This window comes from Phlebotomus papatasi, chromosome 3 (genome assembly GCF_024763615.1).
Source record: "Phlebotomus papatasi isolate M1 chromosome 3, Ppap_2.1, whole genome shotgun sequence".
Lineage (NCBI taxonomy): Eukaryota > Metazoa > Arthropoda > Insecta > Diptera > Psychodidae > Phlebotomus > Phlebotomus papatasi.
The window spans coordinates 37636152-37663677 of record NC_077224.1 but is presented as its reverse complement, the minus strand read 5'-3'; the positions used below and the strand labels follow the sequence as shown (position 1 = coordinate 37663677).

The following is a 27526-nucleotide window of genomic DNA, read 5'->3' as shown; positions in this document are numbered from 1 at the left end:
CCGGAAATGATTTTATAAATTAGTTCCCAATATTAGGCAAGTCATGAATGTTATTCAATCCCTTGTCACACAATACGGACCGTCCTGTACTGTATATTTTCAAATACCCAATACCGAAGGAAAACTAAGCTAACTGGTAAATTAAATTTAAAAAAAAACAACTGCTTGAAATGCCCCAAGTTCTCCTACAAAAAAAAATCAAACGCTGAAAAATTTTCTCAAAACTTTGCAAAATCTTCAAAATCAAACACCACAATATTGTATAAATAATCTACATTTTATTTCAATCTTTTTGTCTTTAAATAATTCCTCCTTTTTCTCATTTTGATAAAACATTGATTAAGTAAAAATTCAGGTGTTGGAATTGTATTCACAAGTGCCGCATGAAAGAAAATTCTACTTTCTTGGGAGAAATAGAGAAAATAGGAAGGATAAAAAATGTGTGAATTAGATAAGGAAAAAAATATAGAAGGTATTAGTATCTCCTAAGCAACTACACGAACAAGATTTTTTTTTTATCTGCACATTTGAACTTGTGAAAGAACCATCTGAATCATGTCAATTTATATATAATATAAATTAATTTCTCGTCTCATCATGGAATGTTGTTTGCTCAGTGAGAAATTTTGTAAATGGGAGGGAAACTTGGGATGATTTAGAGGCGAATGCCGGGATTGCGAGAGCGAACAAAGTTGAGGAGTTCATCGGAATCCTCACAGACGAAGGGTTTCAAATGATGGCAAGCGACATCATGCCATTTGGCTCCATCGTTGTAGAAGTTGTTGAGGATGGACAGGCAGGATTCGTCATTGCCCTAGTAGAAGAAACAAATTATATTAGAACTTAAGGGATTGTGTATGAATTTAATAAAATGTTTTACCTGAGCGGCTTCTCGGTTATCTGGCTGAGCCTGACCGTATCCTCCGGTGTAGCTCCAGTCTCCCGTATTGCGCTGGCTTGTGGGTCCAATCTTGGCGCCAGATCCCGACCAGAACCATCCGTTCTCGTTGGGTGGCAGCAAATCTGGGCGATCGCATCCGGCAAAGTTACATTTGCGTCCAGAAGTCCAGATATAGCGAACATTGCCTCGTACGATTCTCTGTTTGATGAATTCATTCTCTTGAGGGGTCTCCAAGGATACAGCGTCCATGCAGTGACGGCGGCAGATGTTCCTAGCGTCCAGCCAGTCTACCTCCAGACTACGAGTTGGCTGGAAAAATCAAAATTTCTCATGATTTTCTAAAAAAAATGCTTCAATCCTATTAAATCGATTCGGGTATATTGAATCGGACATCTTATTAAATCGGACATATATTGAAGGTGATGACTCTGATCTCTATGAAACAAACTAAACTATAACAGTCTTGAATTTTTAAAATTCTTACAACATATAAAAAAATATACGTAAAATTATTAAATAATGTAAAATCTGTACGTCTAAGGCTTTTATCCATTTAGAGAAATGTCGTTTAATCTCCTAATTATGTTTTTAAAGGTAAAATGATGTACAGATTCTAGAAAGTGTATATATCAACCGTGTTGGACAAGAATAGATTTATTAAAAGGGTCTTAGAATCCCAGACGATATTTTCCCATAATTATTTTTAGAATGTCATGGGCAACAAATTTTTGCGTTAGAATTTATGATACTTTAGCACTAAACCTACCAAGACCCGGCCAAATTGACCGGTTTAAAATTAACACATATTTGAACGGTACAATGTCACTATAAAACTTTACGAATTTCTTAAAATATGCATGTAATATGTTTTTCAGTGTTTAAATTTTAAATTTTAATTTTTTGCTCTTTTCCAAGACAAATTTGTTGAGTATCCTACCCTATCACGGTTTCTCATTTGACCGAAAAACAATCAAAAACGGTCGGTAGGTTTAGTGTTAATTGGAAAGCGTGGGGTCAAAGTGTAACTAAATAGGGGAAAGTACCCATGCTTGATACCATTGGAAGCTTCGTAATGACTAGATTTTCAATGTTTCACAATATGTATGTAACTCATCGCAACTATATTTTAAAAACTACGGTAAATTGCCCAGTTTTTAAAATATATTGCGGAGTCCAGTTTATTGAGGAACATAGGAAAAATTTAATCATTACGAAGCTTCCAATGGTATCAAGCATGGGCACTTTCCCCTAAATATTTGGGTTTTTTATGAGCTCTCTGAAGTCCTTATGTAATCAGAACTTTTTTGCAGGAAATTTGCCACTATACAGCCTTTCAAAAACCATAATATCTTCCATCTGAAAGCGAAATGTATTTTTGAGCATTTTAAAAAGTTGCTTTTTTGTGGACAACATCGAAAATTTTGAAATTTGACAGGAATGGGGCAATTTGTGACACTGTGATCCCCTTTATTACGATGTCTTGTAAATAAACGGAATATTTTGTTAAAATATTTTGACAGAAGAATTATTTCTTCTAAAGCATTGTCTCTGGCTGCTTTCCTATATCTCAAAGAGAAATGTGCTATTACGTTACTTCTTAAAAGGTATTTTTCGCAAGAGTAGTGTTTTTCACTGGTTTTGAAAAGGCAGAAAATGCGAATGATAGCTTCGTAAAATTACCTCTTCGAAAAAATCTTTAAGGAAAAAAGGATTCAAATTATTCTGAAAATATTAGTGCTTAACTTTTGCAAGATAAAATGGTCACAATTTGCCCCAGGCTCCCCTATTAACATGTTTTTTTTTTAAAATAAACTTACATCCTCATATTTCACTCAGCTCTTCGCTTTAATCATATTGCAATAGCTATTTTGTAATAATCTTCTATATCTGTAAGATTATTAAGATTTAAACACAGATTGAAAATTTACTTTATTTTCACAATCGTATGTAAAATTCTAATTAGAATACTTTTCCATTTCAAATTTGGCATTATATAGTGAATGGTCGTAATCAATTTCCGCCTTATGGACGATAAGTAATCTAACTTGCCTCTTTTCCTATGCATTTAAAGACGGTTTCTCACCCTAGAATGATTAAAAAACAATTTTAAGATACTTTTTCCAGAATATAAAATGACCGATAAGTTTAAATTTAGAAAATTAAAGTTTTGCCAATTTTAATACTTTGTAAAATGTGCAAAACTATTTTCAATATACTATATACTTTTTACTGCTTGAATAGCTTTTTTTCAACTTGTCACCGATCTAGAGCTTATGCGGTAATCTTCCAATCTTCGGTGACCCCCACCCAATCTCAATAAAAAATCATTATCTCTAGACGTTTTTTTTTTCTTTTGCTCTTCATCCTCATCCATCCCCTTTCAAACCATGTATGTTGCACAAGTAGATCCTACGATTTCTTTAATTTTTGGATATGTTTTGGATGTGGTCCAGGTGAACTAAATGACCTAAAAAACCACCATCTTGAATTTTGGAAGGTCAAAGTTTTACCAGGGTAGAGGGCCTATTTTTCAAGCGATTTGATTTAATTTAGATTTTTTTGGAAAGGGCTTGAAATCAGTAATGAATCGGTAAAATATCCGTAAATGACTTATCTTTTTCATATTTACATTTTTATTTATCCGTATGTTTGTAATTTCAATCCAGAGCATTCTAAAATGCGCATTTCTTTACCAATTTTAGATTTTGAAATGCTTTTATGATTTATGAATCAATTTAATCCTTAGTAAATCAGTAAAGTACCAAAAAAGCATACGAAAAAATAATACACGGAGAGCTCTATCTCGATAGTTCGAACATTTCTCAAAGTTGGGACACTTTGCTATCTCTTTTAGCAATAGAATAGAAAACCCCTCAATTCTAAAATTAATTTCTTAACGCTAAATCGGCTAAATCGGTTTACGGATCGGTTATCGGCTAATACGGAGTTTTAATTTTAAAGCTGGTAGGGTGGATCTTTTAATCCCTTAGAAAATTTTAAGATACGATTGAAATCGATAAAGAATTGGACATAGTTCTCATGCTAAATAATTTAACTTAAATCTATAAAACTTTAATTCTAGAATTAAGGCGAGTATATGCAATATAACAAATTAAGTTTTGAAATTTTCCAATTTTTTTCTCGCAAAAAATTTTTCAAGATTTTCAGTTAACTTTCAGACCTAACCAACAAGAATTTCTTAATAAGTAATTTTGCGGAGAAAGGTTAACGGTAAAAATCTTGCTATTTATAATGCATCCTTCAAGGTTTAAAGCTTTTATAACTAATATAATTTAATGACCAAATTTCCAATAGTGTTCAAAGTTCAAATCAGTTACAAAATAATATTGCAACCTTGAAATTCATTAAAATTCACCTTCCATCAAGAAGCAATTATAGTTTTATGTCGTTATTTGAATTTGTAAGTAAAACTGAGAGTTTTTTTTTATTTAATGGAATTTAAAAGAAAATTCAAGCAATATCTGTGAATGATCTTAATTCCAGAAAGTTGCAAATAATAAGTCCTTCTTTTGTGAGAAACCATTTGAATACAAATTATACTACTTGGCAAATTTTCTGGTATTCTGTCTGGTAATTTATTAAAAATACCAAGTGTTATAAAAGAAGTCTTTTGAATTTACCGAGAGATGGTAGGTGGATGATAAATTTAAGATAAATCTTTTACCTGATGTTCCCAACTGAAGAAATATGAGTGAGCAACTCCACGAGCATCTCGATAAGTGGCATGACGAACACCTGAAAGAATTTCAAATTGATACACCTTTAAGAATGTCTTTAAAGACTACAAAAGAGGGATTGTTTCATTCTCATAATGACACTCTTTAATGCCATTTTTCAAACGCACAAAATTGCAAAATGAGATGATGAAAAATGCAAGATGAATCTGGCAAGATTTCACTCTCATCAAGAGCTTTTGCAATTCCCTTGAGAAGAAGTCCATTGTGTTACTCACGATTTGCACAACTTCTGGGATCAGGAAGAGCCAATCGACGCTGAGCTGCTACCATGCTCAGCCCAATGGTGAACAGTGCCAAGATTCTGAGCACTGACATCCTAGAAAGATATGAAAAAAATATATATAAAATTCTCACAATTAAAAAAAGTGAATTGCATAGAAATTTTGATCTGAAAATAAGTATATCGAATGTATAGAGGAGAATCCCAATGACAAGAGAATCGATGAGACAGATCAATCATGAGCTTCTAGCCATTCACATTCAAATTAATGGGCTTCATAAAATTGTGACACTCCCAACTTCCTGCCCATTCTGATGAAATTGACAACATTGACTATAAATGGTGCCTCATTTTTAACAATTATCTTGGGAATTCCATCTGAGTCGTGGAAATAAACAGAGTTGATGGAAAATGCGGGCTGTGAATTTGTTTTTCTGTGGTTTCACTAAGTTTTGCAATCACATTTGCAAATTACTGTATTTTTTTTTTTAGAGAAAAAAGACCAAAATGTGCCAAAAGTGTGGGTACACAATAATTGCATACAAATTTTAGAGCAAAATTACACTTAAAATCGACTTAGAGATCATTTAGGATGCAAATTTGTAAAATTTCACTGAATTTTTGATCAGATAATTTTGTTTTTATTATTCTGTGCAAAGTTCTCAGTCACTTTTACTGAGCAATTTATAAACATATTTTGCAAGAATACTTTTGCAAAAAAAAAATAAATAAATTTCGCAACTGCTAATCTAATCGTTTTTCATAGATATTGTATTTACTTTTGAGCAATATTTGTGAATAACACTCTGTGTGTTAACTTTTCAAAGATTCACTTCTTGGCAATACTTAACGTTTCAGAAAGGAATATTGAGATTTTCTGCGGAAAGATTACTTCAGAAGATTTTGTAATTAGTTATTATTGAATTTGACAAATGATTCTATTCAGGAAATGTGAGCCATCATAAGATTAAATGAGTAAAATTTATATTGCCTTTGGGCCCTAAGTAGACTCAGGCTGATCCTCGATTTAGCCTGTAAAATTTGTCAGTGAAGATTTATCCCAAATAGTCCTACACTGGGGGCTTTGGACCATCGATTACAGATCTTTTGCTTAAATTTCCTTTTACTAAATCTCTTACTGCCAAATCTTATGTGCTGGACATACCTACGTCTTAATCTAAGAAACAGCTCAACTTGATTGTAATCTAAATAATGATTAGACTACATTCCCATCAGTTTCAGATTAAGCCAGCCGTCTCTTGACTTAAGCCGTAAGTCTGTTTAGGGCATTACCTTGGGGATCAGCCTGAGTATATTTCGGTTCTTATGTTAGATTTATTAAAGAAGATATGATAAAATTGAGTTGTCCGATACTTGCGTTGTCACAAGGAACCAGATTTTGTCTTGCGGCGTTATCACACTTGCACATTAAGATTTTAATGTGATTCACATAAATTGTCGCTTGTGAGCGTCCAAATATGTTATTTGTGTCTTTGAGTCACTTAATATTTGGGGTTTTTCTATTTATTGATAAACAAGTGGACTTGGCCTGCAAAAATAAGTTTAAATTTACCTAAAGCATAAATATTTTTCACATTAAAAAATTAAAGAGAAAATCGCATTAATTTTTCGAATTAATGCTATAAATCAATTTATATCAAATTTTGCTGGCCAAGTCTGCCTTTTTATCAACAAATAGATCAAATTTTGAATATAAAATGATTCAAACACACAAACTACACATTTGGACTCTCATCATCGACAATTAATGTGAATCATATTAAAATTTTAATGTGCAAGTGTGATAACACAGTTAGGAGAAGGCTTTCAGGTATCGCACTTACTCTGACCTCGAATACTTGATAGTTTTTTTATATTCCTTTAATGAGTCTGACCTAATTTTTCCAGAAAATAATGTGTTGTCGAAGTCCAGTGATTTAAATACAAAAAGGGGTGGCAAAGCGTTCCAGACTTTGCGAAGTGCTTGAACTCGAGCTTTAGATGCTATACCTTAAAAGTACTTTCTCATCATTTACCGGTTTTCAAACGATTTGAACCGATTCATCACTCAAAAAATCTCCAGAATAGTTTTAAAAATAATAGAATTTATTTTAAGATAAAAATTAGTTATCAGCTATGAAGCGGTTCATTAACCGATTTTAACCGGTTCAGGTTTATAGAAAATTCCAAGACCTTTCCAACGAGCGCAAATGCGATACCATTCTGTTGAAAAATGCGCTCTCTAGTGTCTTTTAAACCTTTGACCTTGAAAAACCGTTATTAGGAATGATTCAACGTTATTTTCGTATAAGGACGAAATGTCCGCCTGGGTAATCTCTAAAACATATCCAAAAATGAAAAAAAATCGCACGACGCGTTTTCGAGCAATCCCAAAAGAACATGGTTTTGGAGGGGTCGGGGAGGGGTTAGGGAAAAATGAAGGGCATGTTAACGATCCTTCGGTCGACTTATGGTGGGGTCCCCCGAAGGTCTCAAGTCTCTATCTCTAACCTTTTGGCCTCTAGAGCTGGCGACAGCCGGACGGACAGACAGACAAAGAGCGTGCCGCCAAAAAACTCGAAACTTCAGATTTCCAAAATTTTACCAAAATACGACCCCTTGTGGGATAAGGAGTCAAAATATATATATAACTTAAAATCGAAGGATTATTATATACTGGTCTCTCCGTGGATTTCGAGCAGTAAAATCGTGCATATTTTTGCCAAATAAAGTGGATATAGAAGAGGGTGCGCTGCCTTAGGAAATCTCAATTTTTTCTATGTTTTTAATAAATTTGATTCATGATTCTTTTTAAGAAGTTTGACGCATTGGACTAGCTATTACAATAAGACATCATGATAGGTCAAATTTATTAAAAATATATTGAAAAAAAAAAGAGTTGTTCGAAGCCTGAGTCGTCCGAAGGTAGTACGCTTTCGTCTAATAATTTTCCTTCTCTTCAAAATCATTTTTACAATAATTGTTAAAATGTCGTATCCTTTATTACATTACTTTTGCCCTATTATTGTCTCTAATGCTCGCTATAGACACTTAAAATGGTAATATAAGTAATTAATAAATTTTATCAGTAATAATATTTGCTACAATACATAAAAACTAATATAACAATTACGCGAATCAGGCTTCACACTCACTCTGGCTTCAAACGCCTCATATTTTTTCCCATATTTTTTTTAGGAAATTAATCTAAGTGGTGTATTTTAAATGGGCCTTCTTCTTTTTAACTAGTCTTTTCAAAGAAATTTATTCTTTTAAATGCAATAGGGTAAATGTGCCAAATTCCGACCAGCTTGCAATTTCGGCCACTTTTTTTGTTTCTCGAATTCCATAAATTTTTAGATTTTATGTACTCTAGAGATTATACAATGCAAAAGAATAACAAAAAATGTAGCTTCGACAAACGAGATGACGTGAAAAAGATATTGGAAGAATTCCCGAAGGGCAAGGAACTATGAGAATGAAGGTGGCCGAAATAGGGCACCAAAGCTATGCCTATATTTTTATTCATTTTAAAATGTATTAAGAATGGTTTTAGAGTAAATAAAGACGGTAAACTCTTTACAAGGTTCCAAGCAGCACTCTTTCAGAAGAAAGAATAAAAAAATCAATTTGTATTTAAAATATTACATTTCAAACTTGAGACTTTGACGCTTGCATGCAACTATGCCGAAATTTGGCACACTTACCCTGCATATATTAAAATACGATAAACATAAACGCATTCTAAGAAGAATAAATCAATTGACGAAAGGTATTATCTTTTATCAGGATTGAATAATACGAAAATTATTGAATATACATAAATAAAATGATTTATGTTTATTAATGAATTTATTCTTAACGTCAAATGTATAGGATTATAGCATACGCACACAGAAAAAAATTATTTCGTAAAATTATTGGTAAACTTTTGTGATTTCTGGGGACTTATGAAATGCTCACAAATCATGTAATCTACTAAAAGGTTTGTACACAGAGAAAAATTACCCTCTAAATTCAAGAAAAAAATGCTCTAACTAAGGGTTCGATTTTGCTCCAAGCAATTTTTTTCTTAAATTTCGCTTAAATTAAGAAAAAATTTCTGTAAGAGCATTTTCTTAAATTTTAGAGTACGATGGTTTTGAAATTCAGTAGCTTTGAATTTAGACTTTTTTACTCTTAAATTTAGAGAAAAATAGTTTTGAATTTGTAGCAAAAATGGTTTTGATTTTAGAGTATCATGGTTTTGATTTTAGAGTATTGTGGTTTTGATTTTAGAGCATTGTGGTTTTGATTTTAGAGCATTGTGGTTTTGATTTTAGAAACTTATGGGTTTGATTTTAGAGTATCATGGTTTTGATTTTAGAGAATCATGGTTTTGATTTTAGAAACTTATGGTTTTGATTTTAGAAACTTATGGTTTTGATTTTAGAAACTTATGGGTTTGATTTTAGAAACTTATGGGTTTGATTTTAGAAACTTATGGTTTTGATTTTAGAGTACCATGGTTTTGATTTTAGAGTATCATGGTTTTGATTTTAGAGTATTGTGGTTTTGATTTTAGAGTATCATGGTTTTGATTTTAGAGAATTGTGGTTTTGATTTTAGAAACTCATGGTTTTGATTTTAGAAACTTATGGGTTTGATTTTAGAAACTTATGGTTTTGATTTTAGAAACTTATGGGTTTGATTTTAAAAAATTTATGGGTTTGATTTTAGAAACTTATGGTTTTGATTTTAGAGTATTGTGGTTTTGATTTTAGAAACTTATGGTTTTGATTTTAGAGTATCGTGGTTTTGATTTTAGAGTACCATGGTTTTGATTTTAGAGTATTGTGGTTTTGATTTTAGAGTATCATGGTTTTGATTTTAGAGTACCATGGTTTTGATTTTAGAGTACCATGGTTTTGATTTTAGAGTACCATGGTTTTGATTTTAGAGTACCATGGTTTTGATTTTGGAGTGTTTGCTGTGTTGATTGTCGAGTATTGCTGGTTCTGAAAGTAGAGTATTCTGAGGTTTTGAATCAAGGCAATTTGAGGGTTTTTTTTGTGAATGTTATATATTTCATTCTTTACCTTTTTCCTCGTGATGCATATGATGCGCGCGTATTCACTTCCATGAAACTCTCATATGCATCTTTCATTTCAATTTTCTATATGAACTTTGCCAATCGGAATTTACCTCCACTGAAGTATGTTGCTTAATCTGAAATATTTAAGAGTATAATGGTTTTGATTTTAGAGTATCAAGGCTTAGAACCTCTCATAGTCTGTCTTATTTCGATATTTTTATATAAACTTTTCCAATCGGAATTCATCTCCACTGAAGTATGTTGCTTAATCTGAAATATTTAAGACTAATATGGTTTTGATTTTAGAATATTATTGTCTTGCTTTTAGAGTACTTTGGTTTTGATGTTGGTCTTTTGTGGTTTTGAATTCTTTTAGAGTATTGGGGATTTGATTTTAGACTATTGTGGTGATGATTCTACAGCATTGTGGTTTTGATTTTAGAGTATCGTGGTTTTGATTTTAGAGTATTATGGTTTTGATTTTAGAGTATTGTGGTTTTGATTTTAGAAACTTATGGTTTTGATTTTAGAGTATCATGGTTTTGATTTTAGAGTATTATGGTTTTGATTTTAGAGTATTGTGGTTTTAATTTTAGAGTATCATGGTTTTGATTTTAGAGTATCATGGTTTTGATTTTAGAGTATTATGGTTTTGATTTTAGAGTATTGTGGTTTTAATTTTAGAGTATCATGGTTTTGATTTTAGAGTATTATGGTTTTGATTTTAGAGTATTGTGGTTTTGATTTTAGAAACTTATGGTTTTGATTTTAGAGTATCATGGTTTTTATTTTAGAAACTCATGGTTTTGATTTTAGAGTATTGTGGTTTTGATTTTAGAGTATTGTGGTTTTGATTTTAGAGTATTGTGGTTTTGATTTTAGAGTATCATGGTTTTGATTTTAGAGTATCATGGTTTTGATTTTAGAAACTCATGGTTTTGATTTTAGAGTATCATGGTTTTGATTTTAGAGTACTGTGGTTTTGATTTTAGAGTATTGTGGTTTTGATTTTAGAAACTTATGGTTTTGATTTTAGAGTATTATGGTTTTGATTTTAGAGTATTGTGGTTTTGATTTTAGAAACTTAAGGTTTTGATTTTAGAGTATCATGGTTTTGATTTTAGAGTATCATGGTTTTGATTTTAGAAACTCATGGTTTTGATTTTAGAGTATCATGGTTTTGATTTTAGAGTACTGTGGTTTTGATTTTAGAGTATTGTGGTTTTGATTTTAGAAACTTATGGTTTTGATTTTAGAGTATCATGGTTTTGATTTTAGAGTATTGTGGTTTTGATTTTAGAAACTTATGGTTTTGATTTTAGAGTATTGTGGTTTTGATTTTAGAGTATTGTGGTTTTGATTTTAGAGTATTGTGGTTTTGATTTTAGAGTATTGTGGTTTTGATTTTAGAGTATCGTAGTTTTGATTTTAGAAACTTATGGTTTTGATTTTAGAGTATTGTGCTTTTGATTTTAGAGTATTGTGGTTTTGATTTTAGAAACTTATGGTTTTGATTTTAGAGTCTCATGGTTTTGATTTTAGAAACTCATGGTTTTGATTTTAGAAACTCATGGTTTTGATTTTAGAGTATTATGGTTTTGATTTTAGAGTATCATGGTTTTGATTTTAGAGTATAATAGTTTTGATTTTAGAGTATTATGGTTTTGATTTTAGAGTATCATGGTTTTGATTTTAGAGCATTGTGGTTTTGATTTTAGAAACTTATGGTTTTGTTTTTAGAAACTTATGGGTTTGATTTTAGAAACGTATGGGTTTGATTTTAGAAACTTATGGGTTTGATTTTAGAAACTTATGGGTTTGATTTTAGAAACTTATGGGTTTGATTTTAGAGTATTACGGTTTTGATTTTAGAGTCTTATGGTTTTGATTTTAGAGTATCGTGGTTTTGATTTTAGAGCATTGTGGTTTTGATTTTAGAATCTTATGGTTTTGTTTTTAGAAACTTATGGGTTTGATTTTAGAAACTTATGGTTTTGATTTTAGAGTATCATGGTTTTGATTTTAGAAACTTATGGTTTTGATTTTAGAAACTTATGGTTTTGATTTTAGAAACTTATGGGTTTGATTTTAGAAACTTATGGGTTTGATTTTAGAAACTTATGGGTTTGATTCTAGAAACTTATGGTTTTGATTTTAGAGTATGATGGTTTTGATTTTAGAGTATCACGGTTTTGATTTTAGAGTATTATGGTTTTGATTTTAGAGTATCGTGGTTTTGATTTTAGAGTATCGTGGTTTTGATTTTAGAGCATTGTGGTTTTGATTTTAGAAACTTATGGGTTTGATTTTAGAAACTTATGGTTTTGATTTTAGAAACTTATGCGTTTGATTTTAGAAACTTATGGGTTTGATTTTAGAAACTTATGGGTTTGATTTTAGAGTATTACGGTTTTGATTTTAGAGTCTCATGGTTTTGATTTTAGAGTATCGTGGTTTTGATTTTAGAGTATTGTGGTTTTGATTTTAGAGTATTGAGGTTTTGATTTTAGAGTATTGTGGTTTTGATTTTAGAGTATTGTGGTTTTGATTTTAGAGTATTGTGGTTTTTCTAAAATCAAAACCCTGATACTCTAAAATCAAAACCATAAGTTTCTAAAATCAAACCCATGAGTTTCTAAAATCAAAACCACGATACTCTAAAATCAAAACCATAATACTCTAAAATCAAAACCATGAGACTCTAAAATCAAAACTCTGATACTCTAAAATCAAAACCATGAGACTCTAAAATCAAAACCCTGATACTCTAAAATCAAAACCATGAGACTCTAAAATCAAAACCCTGATACTCTAAAATCAAAACCATGAGTTTCTAAAATCAAAACCATGAGACTCTAAAATCAAAACCATAAGTTTCTAGAATCAAACCCATAAGTTTCTAAAATCAAACCCATAAGTTTCTAAAATCAAACCCATAAGTTTCTAAAATCAAACCCATAAGTTTCTAAAATCAAAACCATAAGTTTCTAAAATCAAAACCACAATGCTCTAAAATCAAAACCATGATACTCTAAAATCAAAACCATGAGACTCTAAAATCAAAACCACAATACTCTAAAATCAAACCCATAAGTTTCTAAAATCAAAACCATAAATTTCTAAAATCAAACCCATAAGTTTCTAAAAGCAAAACCATAAGTTTCTAAAATCAAAACCACAATGCTCTAAAATCAAAACCACGATACTCTAAAATCAAAACCCTGATACTCTAAAATCAAAACCATGAGACTCTAAAATCAAACCCATAAGTTTCTAAAATCAAACCCATAGGTTTCTAAAAACAAAACCATAAGTTTCTAAAATCAAAACCACAATGCTCTAAAATCAAAACCATGATACTCTAAAATCAAAACCATGAGACTCTAAAATCAAAACCGTAATACTCTAAAATCAAAACCATAAGTTTCTAAAATCAAAACCATAAATTTCTAAAATCAAACCCATAAGTTTCTAAAAGCAAAACCATAAGTTTCTAAAATCAAAACCACAATGCTCTAAAATCAAAACCACGATACTCTAAAATCAAAACCCTGATACTCTAAAATCAAAACCATGATACTCTAAAATCAAAACCATAAGTTTCTAAAATCAAACCCATAAGTTTCTAAAAACAAAACCATAAGTTTCTAAAATCAAAACCACAATGCTCTAAAATCAAAACCATGATACTCTAAAATCAAAACCATGAGACTCTAAAATCAAAACCGTAATACTCTAAAATCAAACCCATAAGTTTCTAAAATCAAAACCATAAATTTCTAAAATCAAACCCATAAGTTTCTAAAAACAAAACCATAAGTTTCTAAAATCAAAACCACAATGCTCTAAAATCAAAACCATGATACTCTAAAATCAAAACCATGAGACTCTAAAATCAAAACCGTAATACTCTAAAATCAAACCCATAAGTTTCTAAAATCAAAACCATAAGTTTCTAAAATCAAACCCATAAGTTTCTAAAATCAAAACCATAAATTTCTAAAATCAAACCCATAAGTTTCTAAAAGCAAAACCACAATACTCTAAAATCAAAACCACAGTACTCTAAAATCAAAACCACGATACTCTAAAATCAAAACCATGATACTCTAAAATCAAAACCATGAGACTCTAAAATCAAAACCGTAAGTTTCTAAAATCAAACCCATAACTTTCTAAAATCAAACCCATAAGTTTCTAAAATCAAAACCACAATGCTCTAAAATCAAAACCACGATACTCTAAAATCAAAACCATGAGACTCTAAAATCAAACCCATAAGTTTCTAAAATCAAACCCATAAGTTTCTAAAAACAAAACCATAAGTTTCTAAAATCAAAACCATGAGACTCTAAAATCAAAACCCTGATACTCTAAAATCAAAACCATGAGACTCTAAAATCAAAACCATGATACTTTAAAATCAAAACCATCATACTCTAAAATCAAAACCAAAAGTTTCTAAAATCAAAACCATAAGTTTCTAAAATCAAAACCACAATGCTCTAAAATCGAAACCACGATACTCTAAAATCAAAACCATGAGACTCTAAAATCAAACCCATAAGTTTCTAAAATCAAACCCATAAGTTTCTAAAAACAAAACCATAAGTTTCTAAAATCAAAACCACAATACTCTAAAATCAAAACCACGATACTCTAAAATCAAAACCATGAGACTCTAAAATCAAAACCCTGATACTCTAAAATCAAAACCATGAGACTCTAAAATCAAAACCATGATACTTTAAAATCAAAACCATCATACTCTAAAATCAAAACCAAAAGTTTCTAAAATCAAAACCATAAGTTTCTAAAATCAAAACCACAATGCTCTAAAATCGAAACCACGATACTCTAAAATCAAAACCACGATACTCTAAAATCAAACCCATAAGTTTCTAAAATCAAAACCACAATACTCTAAAATCAAGACCATAATAGTATAATAGAATTCAAAACCACTATACTCTTATTTCGAAACGATGATTTCGCTAAGATCAAAACCAAAATAGTCTTAACTCGAAACCTCTATACTCTAAAATCAAAACCATGACCTTCTATCTTTAAAACTTCTGTATGCTCTATCAGTGTTCAAAACTATGATTCTCTAAAATCAAACCCACTGTTCTCCTATTATTAAGCACAATTTATTCTATTTTTTAAACTATCATACTCTTTTAGAGAAATTCAAGCGCAAAATATCTCAATTATAGGGGAAAATAGTTTGAAATTCTTGTACTCTTGATTCAAAACCACGTTTCTTAATTTTTTCTAACTCAAAATTTTTCTCTGTGTAAATGTTTGTACTTTTTCACAAACATTGTTCGTAAACACTTAAAAAATGTTTCTTACATTTTGTCATTTGTTCGTAAAGTTTTGCCAGACAAACAAAAATGTACGACCAAATGTTTGTAAAAGAACAAAAAAGAGAATGCTCGTTAAGTGAACATATTTTGAACAGTATTTTGAGAAAAATTACAAACTTTTACGATCTTTTTTGTAGGTTATACGATTTACAAACAATCCCCAGTAGGAATTCCCAGTCCCCAGGAATCCCCAGTCCCCAGTAGGAATTCGCAAACATTTACGAAAAATTTTACAAAATTTTTTTTTTCGTGAAAGGATGTTTTTCAGAAATAATCGTCTACAAAAGGTTAATATTCATTGTAACATTTTATTTAGAATATTAATTTATAATTTAAAAGGGATATAGTTAAAAAATCTTTGAAATTTTTATTCAATGGTAAATTTTCATGTAAAAAATTTGTCAGAAAATGAATATTGTTTCCGGTTTATGGACCTATATTCCTGTAATACTTCAAGCATCAAAGCTTTTTCATACTGTCTAATTTGTTTTATTGATATGAATGTAAATAAAATAAGCAATAGCAATAAATTTAAGTGAGAAATAAAATGTTTTAAAATTTTATCAATAAAATAAGCGTAGGGAAAGTGGAGCTGTTTTTCGCATAACTCTATTTTTAAACAACTCTCTGCGAGAGATGAATACATCATGTATTCAAGCTATTATCCTATTCATTTCTCTTCAGTATCAATTTATATTAAATATATAAATTCCTAGATATTAGGGGAACGTGGATCAAAACGTGATAAGTCAAAAATTTCAAAATTTGACAAAATATTAAGTCTTTATGTGTTTATACATTTTGTGAGATATTTTTTTTTTATTTTGGATTTTGAACACTTTTTAAATGAAAACTCTATCTGACGCAAATGTGGACGAAAAATTAGATTTTTTAAAATACATTTTTATCTTAAAATAAAACAAAGAGAAAGTTTTAGTTTTCTGTCTATTGTAATTATGAACAGAATATTATTTTTAATTTTTAAATCTAGAAAAGCCCTTCTTCATAATCTTTTATTTTACTGATCTAAAATTTAGAATCTGTTCATATATTACCCCATATTGCCCCACTGTTCCCTATGCTGTGGATTTATTAATAAAAAAGCTATTACAAGTAGTTTAAGACGATACTACCGGAGAATGCTTTCCGTAAAAGAAAACCCACAACCATGTTCCCTCTTTACAGAGAAATCCAGACACAAAAACAAATCATAAACTAAAGAAATTCCGTAGATGTGTAACATAATAAATTTTCCCAAATTGATGTTTAAATCCAAGTATTTTGTGCTCGTTCCGTTGATACTTAAAACCGTCTTAAAAGCGATATTATGCTGTTATTTTGTCTGGGATATAAAATCCACCGTTAAACAAATTATTTGTGTAAATGTACTTAAAAAGAAAAGAAAAATGAAATGAAGTTAAATGTGGCGGCAAGAGTAAAACAGAAAAAAGTTAATTATTTAATCCGTTTCGCGGTGAAAAAGTGGAACTTGTTGATAAAATTGGTGATCATGGTAGAGTTCTTTAAATTTGTTTTGTTGCCATTCCATATCAAATATGGATATGCACGATTTTTCCTTTCTAAAAAAAAATAATCGTTGTGGCTTTTGAGCAATCTTCCCTGACCATTGACTTGTTAATTTGCATCATTTGTCATGGTCTTAATCTTTCTCGCGCATTTCTCCTCCGCAAACGATCGTGATCTTTGCTTATTGATTGGGTATATAATAGAAACATGGTCAGATGAAAAGAAGCGTGTGTTATGTTTTGAATTTGATTTGAGGAAGATGAGAAGAAGTGAAATCAGGAAAAGGCTTATTCTTGTTTTTTTTTTTTTTACTTTGTCATGTGATCGTGTATCAGTGAAAGCTCGATCATCGATATGGTGATCGAGAAAATGATCAATGATGTGTTAGAACTGCTGAATAATTCCATTTAATGATCATATTCGTGGGTGGATTGAGATGGGGAAAAAAAAGTGTGGAAAGGAAAGAGTGAAAGTCAAGGTTCAAATCATGTCAAATTCACGATCACTCCACAAGATCACCAATTGAATGGGCCATGAGGAATTGCTCTTTTTCACCTTTTCCATCTTCAGGTGTATAGTGGCTTCAGGGCAATACGGAGGACAAGAAGATGGAGAAGAAAAGACTTTGTTGAACCGATGTTAATAAAAATGAAGCTCAAATAACGGTTAAATCGTGCCAAGAGTCTGATGTTCTGAATATAAAAAAAAAGGCAATCGCGCGCACTTGATTCGCTAAGTAAACAAAAATACTTAAAATGATAATGGTTTTCTTAGATGATCCCATAGGTTTCCTTTCTCATCGTGCATTGAAGTCTTTTTTAAAGGAAATTTCCTCTTCTTTTATGCTTCCGAAGGGAATATAAGAACCATCGGCAAACGAATTTAGTGATAAATTCAAATAAATTACTAGGTCAAGATGAATGTGTGAAGATCATCAAATACGGTGTTGAGAGGTATTTGAACAAGTTCGTCGGGTGGTCAGACTTTTGCGGTGCGAATGGTTTTGTGACACTCTCTGAAGTCGTAGGCAAAAGACGCAAAGGAAGAGATCAAATGGGGCCAAAGAAGAAAGTGGAAGATGGAATTTGGAGTGTTGTTTACACCTTATTGATATCCACCAGCAGCAATGTAGTCCTCCGATGACGTCTCATTTTTTCTCCTTTTTAGAGTATACACTTCTTCGCAACTTCATTCTTCTTGATACAATGAAACATTCATTATGCAATTTTTCTCACAACATCAAACACATTGAGAGAAAGATATGGTGTGAGCAAGTGCGGTAAAAGAAGAAAAAAGAGCCATACATACACTGGTGTTGGGAGAAAATTTATGTAATTAAGTAACCGGTAGTGTCTCGAGGAATGCTTCTCATTTGCCGTATTTATCGGTTTATCCCGAATGGGGGTCAGTAAGTCTGATCGATGATGTTTCGATGGAGAGAATGGCGAAAAAAAGAGAGACACACAAACAGAAATAAGTGTGACTTGTTGCAATTGTTCTTATTAATTTTCCGCCACCTCAATTTCAGGGGTTTACCTTTCCTGCCTTAAGCACTGCGCACAAATAATTAATTAAATTTAAATATCAAAAGTTAAGTAAAAAAATAAACAGGTGTTCTATTCATTTAAAAACACATCGTGCAAAAATTAATCCATCACAAGATTTTTAATTAAAAAAAATTGAGTGCGAAATCTAAAAGAACAGATCATTAAAACCGAAAAACAAAATAATTTGCTTTGATCCTTTAAAGACGGTTAGGCAAAAAAGTAATAGTAAATGCTTTGATTTTATCAACTAATTAGAATTGCTATTGTTTTCCCAAAAACATTTATGAGCTCCATTAGTTGAACACGGTTCCAGTTTGATGATGCATATGTCTTAGTTTCGACTTTCATATCGAATTTACCAATCCAATTTACCAATTTACGAATCCAATGAGAAAATGAAAATTATTTGACAGTAATTTGAAATCACAAAGAAAAACTTAAAGTTTAACTCCTTAAGGACCAGAGTGAATCATCGATAACCTAAAAAAATCTTTTTGGGCAATCCTATAGGTTTGTTCATAGGTAAAGGTAGGGCAGTTTCAGACATGCACGTCTTCCGAAAATAGGGGAATGTTGGCATGGTTCGCACAGAGTGAACCTTCAAACAACGCAAATTTTCTCTGTGTTTGCAAAGAGCTAGTTCGCCATTTCTCAGCCATAAGGTAGATCATTATAGGCTTATGAAACGAGATGAAAAATGGTAGGTCAGCTCTTTGCAAACAAAAAGAAAATTCGCATCGTTTGAAGGTTCACTCTGTCCGAACCATGCCTACATTCCCCTATAAATTTCTAATATGGCAATTGAGCAGTCTATTTTCAAAAGAATCTTCACTCAAGAAAATTGACTTGAATTCATTTATAACTTAAAAATTGCACATGCCTATAAAATTAAAGTTTTTCTAAAATTCTAAAGAAGTTTTATGTGATTATTGTGGATATGCTTATTTGGAAAATGTTTTTAATTTTTTACTATCTCGTTACAATTCTGAGAATTTATTTTTTGTCCTTTTGCTGTTTTGTTTTACTTTATTAATCATATTGTCGTTCTAGTGAACAGAATTTAATTTCCAGATATCAGTTGGAAAAATGAAGAATTGTGCTACAATTTTGTATTACATACAAAAAAATATGTAAAATCACCCCTTGGGGGTGAAATAATGAACTTTTCATAAAAATTTCCAAAAATATTAATAAATTATTTGACAAATTTGCCTTGAAAAAAAAATCAGCTCTATGATGTCCCTGATAATGAACAACACACAATAACTTGTTTTGTAAAAACGTATTTGAAACAGCATATGAGAGTGAGTGAGATGACTATCTAGATTTCATCGCTCTCATTGATATGTCAAAGAATACTTACAAAACAAAAGTTACCGTGCGTTGGGCATAAGACCAAGATGAGCAACTAAAGCTTGATTCCTGCCGGTCGCAACGAGATATTAAAAACATGTTTATTAAATAAATATTACAGCGAACGTGCAACAACTTTAGTTTTGTAAACATTTTTTAATACTTCAGTGAGAGTGAGTGAAATCTAAGTCTTCTCACTCGCTCTCATTGGCATTTTCGAAAACATATTTACAAAATAAATAGATACAAGAACAATACAACATAAATACAAAAGAAATAGTGTGTTGCGCATTATGTCCAGCGCACAATAAATTTTGATTTGTAAACATGTTTTTTGAGATTAAGTGAGAGTGAATGAAATGTAGTTATAGTCATCTCGCTCTCTCTCATAGGAAATTTTGAAAAATGTGTGCTTAACGCACAATAACCTTTGTTTTGTAAACAAGTTTTCGAAACTGCTTATGAGAATGAGCGAGATGACTAGATCTAGGTTTCTCTCACTCTTATTGGAATGTCAAAAACATGTTGGTAAAACAAAAGTTATTGTGTATTATGTCCATCATACAAAACCTCTTCTTTGCAAAAATATCTTAGACATTTCAATAAGAGTGAATGAAATCTATATCTAGTCATCTCACTCACTCTCATTGAAATGTCACAATCATATTTACATAACAAAAGTTATTGTGTTTTGAGCATTACACATTACGGCCAACGCACAATAACTTTTGTTTTCTAAACATGTTTTTGACATTTCAGTGAGAGTGAATGAAACTTATATCTGGTCATCTCACACACTCTCACAGAGAATTTTGAAAACATGTTTACAAAGAAAAGCTATTGTGTGCTGGTCATTATGCACAATGCACAATAACTTTTGTTTAGTAAACATGTTTTTTGACTTTCTAACAAGTGTGTAAGAGATCCAAAATGAATCATCTCACTCTAGCAGAAGTTTCGAAAACCTATTTACAAAACAAAAGAGTTTTTGCACACAGTATTATGCGAAAAGCACAATAATTTTAGTTTCGTAAGCATGTGTTTGATATTTTAGTAAGAATGAATCAGTCATCTCGCTCTTTCTCATAAGCAGTTTCGAAAACATATTTAAAAAACAAAAGTTAGTCCGTGTTGCGCACTATTTCCATGTTTCTCTGAATATTGATTACCCATAACACAAAATTATTTTTATTTTGAAATCATATGTTTGATATCTTAACAATTTAACGAAATGAAGTCCTTGTTTGTTCTCATGACCAAAGAACAAAAACTTTTGTTGTCTGTAAGAGTAAGCTATTATGGCAAAGTCTTCTAGATCTTACTAATGCCCATTGCACAATAACTTTAGTTTGTAAACATGTTTTCGGAGCTTCCTGTGAGAGGGATTGTGATCTAGATCTAGTTATTTGGCTCACTCTCATAAGCAACTTCGAAAACATGTTTGCAAAACAAAAGTTGTATTGCGTTGGTCATAATGCCCAGCGCACAATAACACTGAAATGTCACTGACGTTTCAGTGAGAGTGAATGAAATGGTTATCTAGTCATCTCGCTCTCTCTCATAGGAAATTTTAAAAACATATTTACAAACAAAAGTTATTGTGCGTTGGGCATAATGCCCAGCACACAATAATTTCTATTTGTAAACATGTTTTCAAATTTTCCTATGAGAGTGAGCGAGATGACTAGATCTAGATCTCACTCTTATTGAAATGTCAAAATCATGTTTATTAAACAAAAGTTATTGTGCGTTGCGCATAATGCCCAACGCACAATTACTTTTGTTTTGTAAACATGTTTTTGACATTTCAGTGAGAGTGAATGAAATCTAGATCTAGTCATCTCGCTCTCTCTCATAGAAAATTTTGAAAACATGTTTACAAACAAAAGTTATTGTGCGTTGGGTATAATGCCCAGCGCACAATAACATTTGTTTTGTAAATATGTTTTTACCATTTTAGTGAGAGTGATAGAGATCTAAATCTAGTCATCTCGCTCACTCTCATAGGAAATGCAGCCATAATGCACATTAACTTTTGTTTAGTAAATATGTTTTCAAAACTTTCTATAAGAGTGAGTGAGATGACGGTTCGCGGAAACCTCGTATTTTACATTTCGTATTTTACATCTTCGTATTGCACATTTCGTATTGCGGAAACTTCGTATTTCAGCACATTTCGTATTTTACCATTTCGTATTTCACATTTCGTCTTTCATACATTTTGTACAAAAATTGAACATTTCGTCTGCCATACATTTCATACAAGCATATCAACCAATAAAATAATAGAATTGTAGTTTTATAAGGTCAAGGGCGCTATGCGCCTCGGGTCTAAGTTTGAAGTCGAACATCATGCTTTTTAATTATTCATTTATTTAAAATTTTTATGTAAATTTCCAACTGCTTCAGCAAATATTTCAAATTTTACCACCAAGTCTGAGAAATATTGGTAAATGTTTACAATATGCTCTTAAAACCCATTTGAGCCTTTTATTCATAACTTTATCAAGACATTAGATGGAGATTTTATAAAAGGGAAACGTGACCATTAAAATGGATTTTATAATAATTCCTTAAGTTTTTTTTGTAGATATATCTTGTGTAGCCGGGCTTTTGCCCTGAAAGATTCTTTATGGAGACCAAAGCTTTTCGCGGCCAATTGCCCAGCACCACCCAGGCTCTGTGCCTCCATCCGATCTCTTCCAGGCCATGTTACCGACTGACTGACAGTTATCTCTTGTCTTATCTCCTGTTATCCTGTTAACCAAGGTCAAGCTCACAGACGACGAGCAACCGAACCAGTAAAAGGCCTTGCTTGGAGCGGAAGGCGGGAAATATGAAGTTGCTGCGAACAGGGAAGGGATAGCCGAGCCATTGCCCTTAATTCGGGCCTACCCCCAGCAACGAAAGTTCCCTGTTTGAACACCATTCAGCAAACGCGTTCGGAACAGGGTTCGCTTCAATGTAAATCCTTGCGGCGTGGAAAAAAACGAACGCAGTTGAAGCAATAGTTCTCCTTGGTCGCCACCACTTTCTGAACATTTGGGAGGCCGTGACCGTCGGGAAATGTCGAACAGGGAACTCTTTCGTTGCTGGGCCGCTCAGACCTTGCCGATTAGGGCTGAAATAGTTCTTAAACCAGGGCGTTAATTAATGGCTCAATGCTGGGTCCCCTTACCCTGTGTCAGACGTGTCGTTTTTATTTATTTTTTTTAATTTTATATTCTTTTTATTTCTTTCGTTTTGTTTTTCTATATTTTTGTTTCCGTGCCTTTGGTTTTTTTCATATCTGAATGTGGAATACGACGAAGTTGAAAGAAAATAAAATTCGTAAATTTTACATTATATAGAAAAATTTTATTGCTAAGATAGTGGAAACTGAAAATTTTGAGAAATTCCGCGCAAAAATTTAATTATAGATCGGTTCGAATAGTCGTTTACGACTACTTTAATGCAATTTTCGACAGCCGCATACTTTTTCTTGTACGGATTTCATTAAAAAAAAATGTTTGGCAAAAAAAACGTAATATATAAATAGGCTGCAGTTTTATGTGATAAAAAATAGAAATTTTTAAGTGTTAGAGAAACTTTCCTCCTGATAGCGAAATTGAGCTCGGCCATTGCCGCTCTAAATAAGGATAGGGAAGTGAGCGTGTATGACAGCCTGCTGATGATATAGCTGCGTTAGTGTGCGACTTTGAGAATGCTCAGTTGTTTGCATGCGAAATGCTCCCACATTTCCTTAGTTTTTCGATAATTTCTTAAGTTTTGGTGAAAAAATAACATTCAAATGTGGAGGTAAAATCCACTTTTGCCCGCCGTGTAGGCAGAACTGGGGCTTGCTCTCACTTGCTCGCAACCCCTCTTCGCTTGTTCCCGAAACTAATCTGACTGAATGGGCAGTAAGATAACTCCTTTCTCGAACTTTTGGAGAGTATGTCTTCTTCTCTCGCTGTCTAGTGATCGACTAACACTGAGGGTGAGCGAGGATCGAACCGAGCAAGCGGCGCTAGCCGGCGATGATAACATCACGAAACGGAAGAATGCCACAAGCGGGAGATTTTAAGCTTTAGGTGTCGGGGGAACTACCACACAAATTCCTTAAAACAAGTAATTTTTTAACATATAGTGATGAAAAACTAGTGAAAACAGTCCAAGAAATGATTAAAATCGCTAAAAGAACGAAACATAACCTAAATTTTGAAATGTCAAATGGACTCCGATATTTTGCTTCGAAAATGGGGCCTAAGTTATTAAATGGGGCTTCGAAATTGGTAAAACTTGGTTCTGTGATTCATGTCCAATTAGTCTTCAGTGATTTTTGCTCGAAATCTAGTCAATTTTTAATAGTTTTAACGAAATCAAAATACACGGTGTCAAAGGACGAAATGTTCACTTGGACTACCTCCATCTCATATCCAATAATAATAATACAGAGCGGCAATGGCTCGGCTATCCCTTCCCTGTTCGCAGCAACTTCATATTTCCCGCCTTCCGCTCCAAGCAAGGCCTTTTACTGGTTCGGTTGCTCGTCGTCTGTGAGCTTGACCTTGGTTAACAGGATAACAGGAGATAAGACAAGAGATAACTGTCAGTCAGTCGGTAACATGGCCTGGAAGAGATCGGATGGAGGCACAGAGCCTGGGTGGTGCTGGGCAATTGGCCGCGAAAAGCTTTGGTCTCCATAAAGAATCTTTCAGGGCAAAAGCCCGGCTACACAAGATATATCTACAAAAAAAACTTAAGGAATTATTATAAAATCCATTTTAATGGTCACGTTTCCCTTTTATAAAATCTCCATCTAATGTCTTGATAAAGTTATGAATAAAAGGCTCAAATGGGTTTTAAGAGCATATTGTAAACATTTACCAATATTTCTCAGACTTGGTGGTAAAATTTGAAATATTTGCTGAAGCAGTTGGAAATTTACATAAAAATTTTAAATAAATGAATAATTAAAAAGCATGATGTTCGACTTCAAACTTAGACCCGAGGCGCATAGCGCCCTTGACCTTATAAAACTACAATTCTATTATTTTATTGGTTGATATGCTTGTATGAAATGCATGGCAGACGAAATGTTCAATTTTTGTACAAAATGTATGAAAGACGAAATGTGAAATACGAAATGGTAAAATACGAAATGTGCTGAAATACGAAGTTTCCGCAATACGAAATGTGCAATACGAAGATGTAAAATACGAAATGTAAAATACGAGGTTTCCCAATCCCGAGATGACTATCCTAAATAACAATATAATTACAATGAGTTTTTAATGAGCAAAACTTTACGAGTAATATAGTCTAAAGACAAGGGGCATAGCCCAGTTTCCGAAGGTTTTGATTTTTTTTAACAATAAACTATTTGGGAAAGGTTTCAGGCTTAGCACACACTTTGTCTTCAAAATTAAAGCATTTAAGACATACAGCTCAATCTTAGGTTTGAATCCCAAATAATAATGAAAAATTAATTGAAACGGTCTTTAAATTTGAGGTTCATCCATTTTATGTCTTAATTGATTAAATCTTTTAACGGTCGGAATTTTTCGAGAAAATTTAATTAAAGGAATACGAATTCACTACAATTTCTTGATATATTCGAGACACCTTCGGGAATTGGACTAAATTTCTGATCTATAATCCGAGTTACATTAATTTTGTGTCTATTTAGAAGTAAGATTTATATGTTAGAAAATATAAGGTGTTTGCTCCACATAGCAGTTTTCAAGGTTTTTCTTTAAAGATTATCACTTTTTTTAAGTTCAAGTTGTTTACTTAATTCCTATATAATACTAAAAAAAGAAAACTTTTCAAAAAAGTGAAAGATGAAAAAGTTAATAAAAAGTGAAAAACCGTCATTATTACTTCGTAAAAAGGCAGAATAAAACGAAGAATACTTTATGTAATTTAGTCAATGTGCTCTCAATTTTATTTTTTATTAAGTCACTGAAATTTATTTCAAACAGTAATGTTCTAATGAGCTTAAGCCACACACCAAACGAGTTAACAACGTCCAAAAAGTAGTTGTTTTTGTACAAAATTAACCGAATGACAAACCCCTCATCTTGAATTTCTTTCTAATTGGTTTTATGCCAATGATCTTGGACGATTTTTTTTTGTATTTCTACGAGAAACTCTGTTGGAATGTTTAAAAACAAACCAGAAATCACATGTATTTGCATAAATTTTTGCGGTCATTTACCCGTGGAGTTGGAAACAAAACCGCAAGATTTAGTCAATATAACAAGATGATGATTGGAATAAATCGAAAGATCACGATCGATTGAGTATTAATCGAATGGATGATATTGCAGAATTTGCTGCATAATTGAAAATTAGATAGATTGATAGATCGGCGTGGTGAAAGGAAAAGTTTCACACGGATGAGGAAATGGGAGAAAAATCACGAAGATGAAGAAGAGAGTGGCAGGAAGTGAAAGATCACGAAGATCATCTTCAAGTATTAAAAGGAAAAATGCATCACATTCGAAAAGTTGAAAGTTTCTCGAATATTTTTATTTCAAAAACATTCACTGGTATATGATTTTCTTTTTGTTAAATTCCACTATCAAAGGGATAATTTGATTCAAAAGGGCTCACCTGAAGTTAGTACTTAAAAAAATCACCACTGCCAAAAAATTCACAGAAACACTGGATAATCCGGTGGAGTCCGATGGATATAATCCCAAAGGTGAGAAAAGTAACACACAACACTGGAGGAGCGATCTTGTAATCCACTTGGAGACACACAGGTGACTGGCTCGCTAAAACGTTCTGTTGTGATGTTTATAGCTGGCCTAAATGCCCCATCTGCAAGTCTCTCTCTTTCTCGCACGGAGATGGCTTATGGTGTGGGTACGCGAGAGCCAAAGAGTATATACCTCAACACTAAACCGGAGGTTAACCTACTTCACTTGTGTGAGCTTCTCCCCACCTGCATCTCTCGCGATCTTCTGCCACTCGATCACTCCTCCTGACTTCTGCACTCGGTCGCTTCGTGCGTAACACGGTGGAAAATACCATCGATAGAGGGATTGTATGCAGAGGGAAATCCTTGGAATTTTATTGGAAAAATTCCCATGTGAATATTTTGGACAATCAATAAGGAAATTACTTGAAAATCATCTTCATTGCATCTTGACATTGATACCCTCTCTTCATTTGCTAGAGATATCGGTTTTTGATCTTCTGCGACAAACTTTATTGGATTTAATATTTTGTTTTGCTGAAAGTTTGTTGAAAGAGAATTTAATTTTTTTGGGAGGATCGTTTTTTAAGTGATCTTGAAGTGATCATCCGAACAATGACTCTTGTGGAAATGATTAAAATAATCAGATCATTTATCGCTGATATTCTTCAATAAATAGCAAAAGTGAGCGAAAATCATTGAAAAATGCAATTTAAAAATTTAATAAGTGATCATTTTAGAATATTATTTACAAAAATGATCTTGAAGTAATCCTTCATTAAACAATAACTAAAAATTAAATTGAATTTACTTAATGTAAGATAAGAAAGTTCAGAAGAAACAATTTTTAGATCGTTTATTTAATGTTCATTTTTGGTTATTATTCAATGACCTAGGCATGGTCAGTGCTGGAATAATAATTTAATTAAATGAATGAAATCATATTCCGTTTAACTTATATTTTTCTTAATAAATAAATGCAAAGAAGAAATGATTTAAAAAAAAAAACTTTCAAAGTATTTATTTATATTTTCTTATCTAGGATAAACATTTTTAAATAATCTTTATGAAAGGATCTTCACGTCTATC

General features: G+C 31.9%; 2 protein-coding genes across 2 annotated transcripts in view; both read right to left on the bottom strand.

Moving 5' to 3' along the window:
- LOC129805555 (muscle M-line assembly protein unc-89-like) overlaps nt 1-27526 on the bottom strand; it is a 206028-nt gene that overhangs the window by 29158 nt on the left and 149344 nt on the right. The window lies entirely within an intron of this gene.
- Nucleotides 259-26570, bottom strand: LOC129805563 (L-selectin). Its single transcript, XM_055853558.1, has 5 exons — nt 26350-26570; nt 4875-4975; nt 4587-4657; nt 881-1210; nt 259-814 (listed from the first exon to the last, which is right to left on the bottom strand). The coding sequence occupies exons 2-5, from the start codon at nt 4972-4974 to the stop codon at nt 656-658; spliced, it is 660 nt and encodes a 219-aa protein (XP_055709533.1). The 5' UTR covers nt 4975; nt 26350-26570; the 3' UTR covers nt 259-655.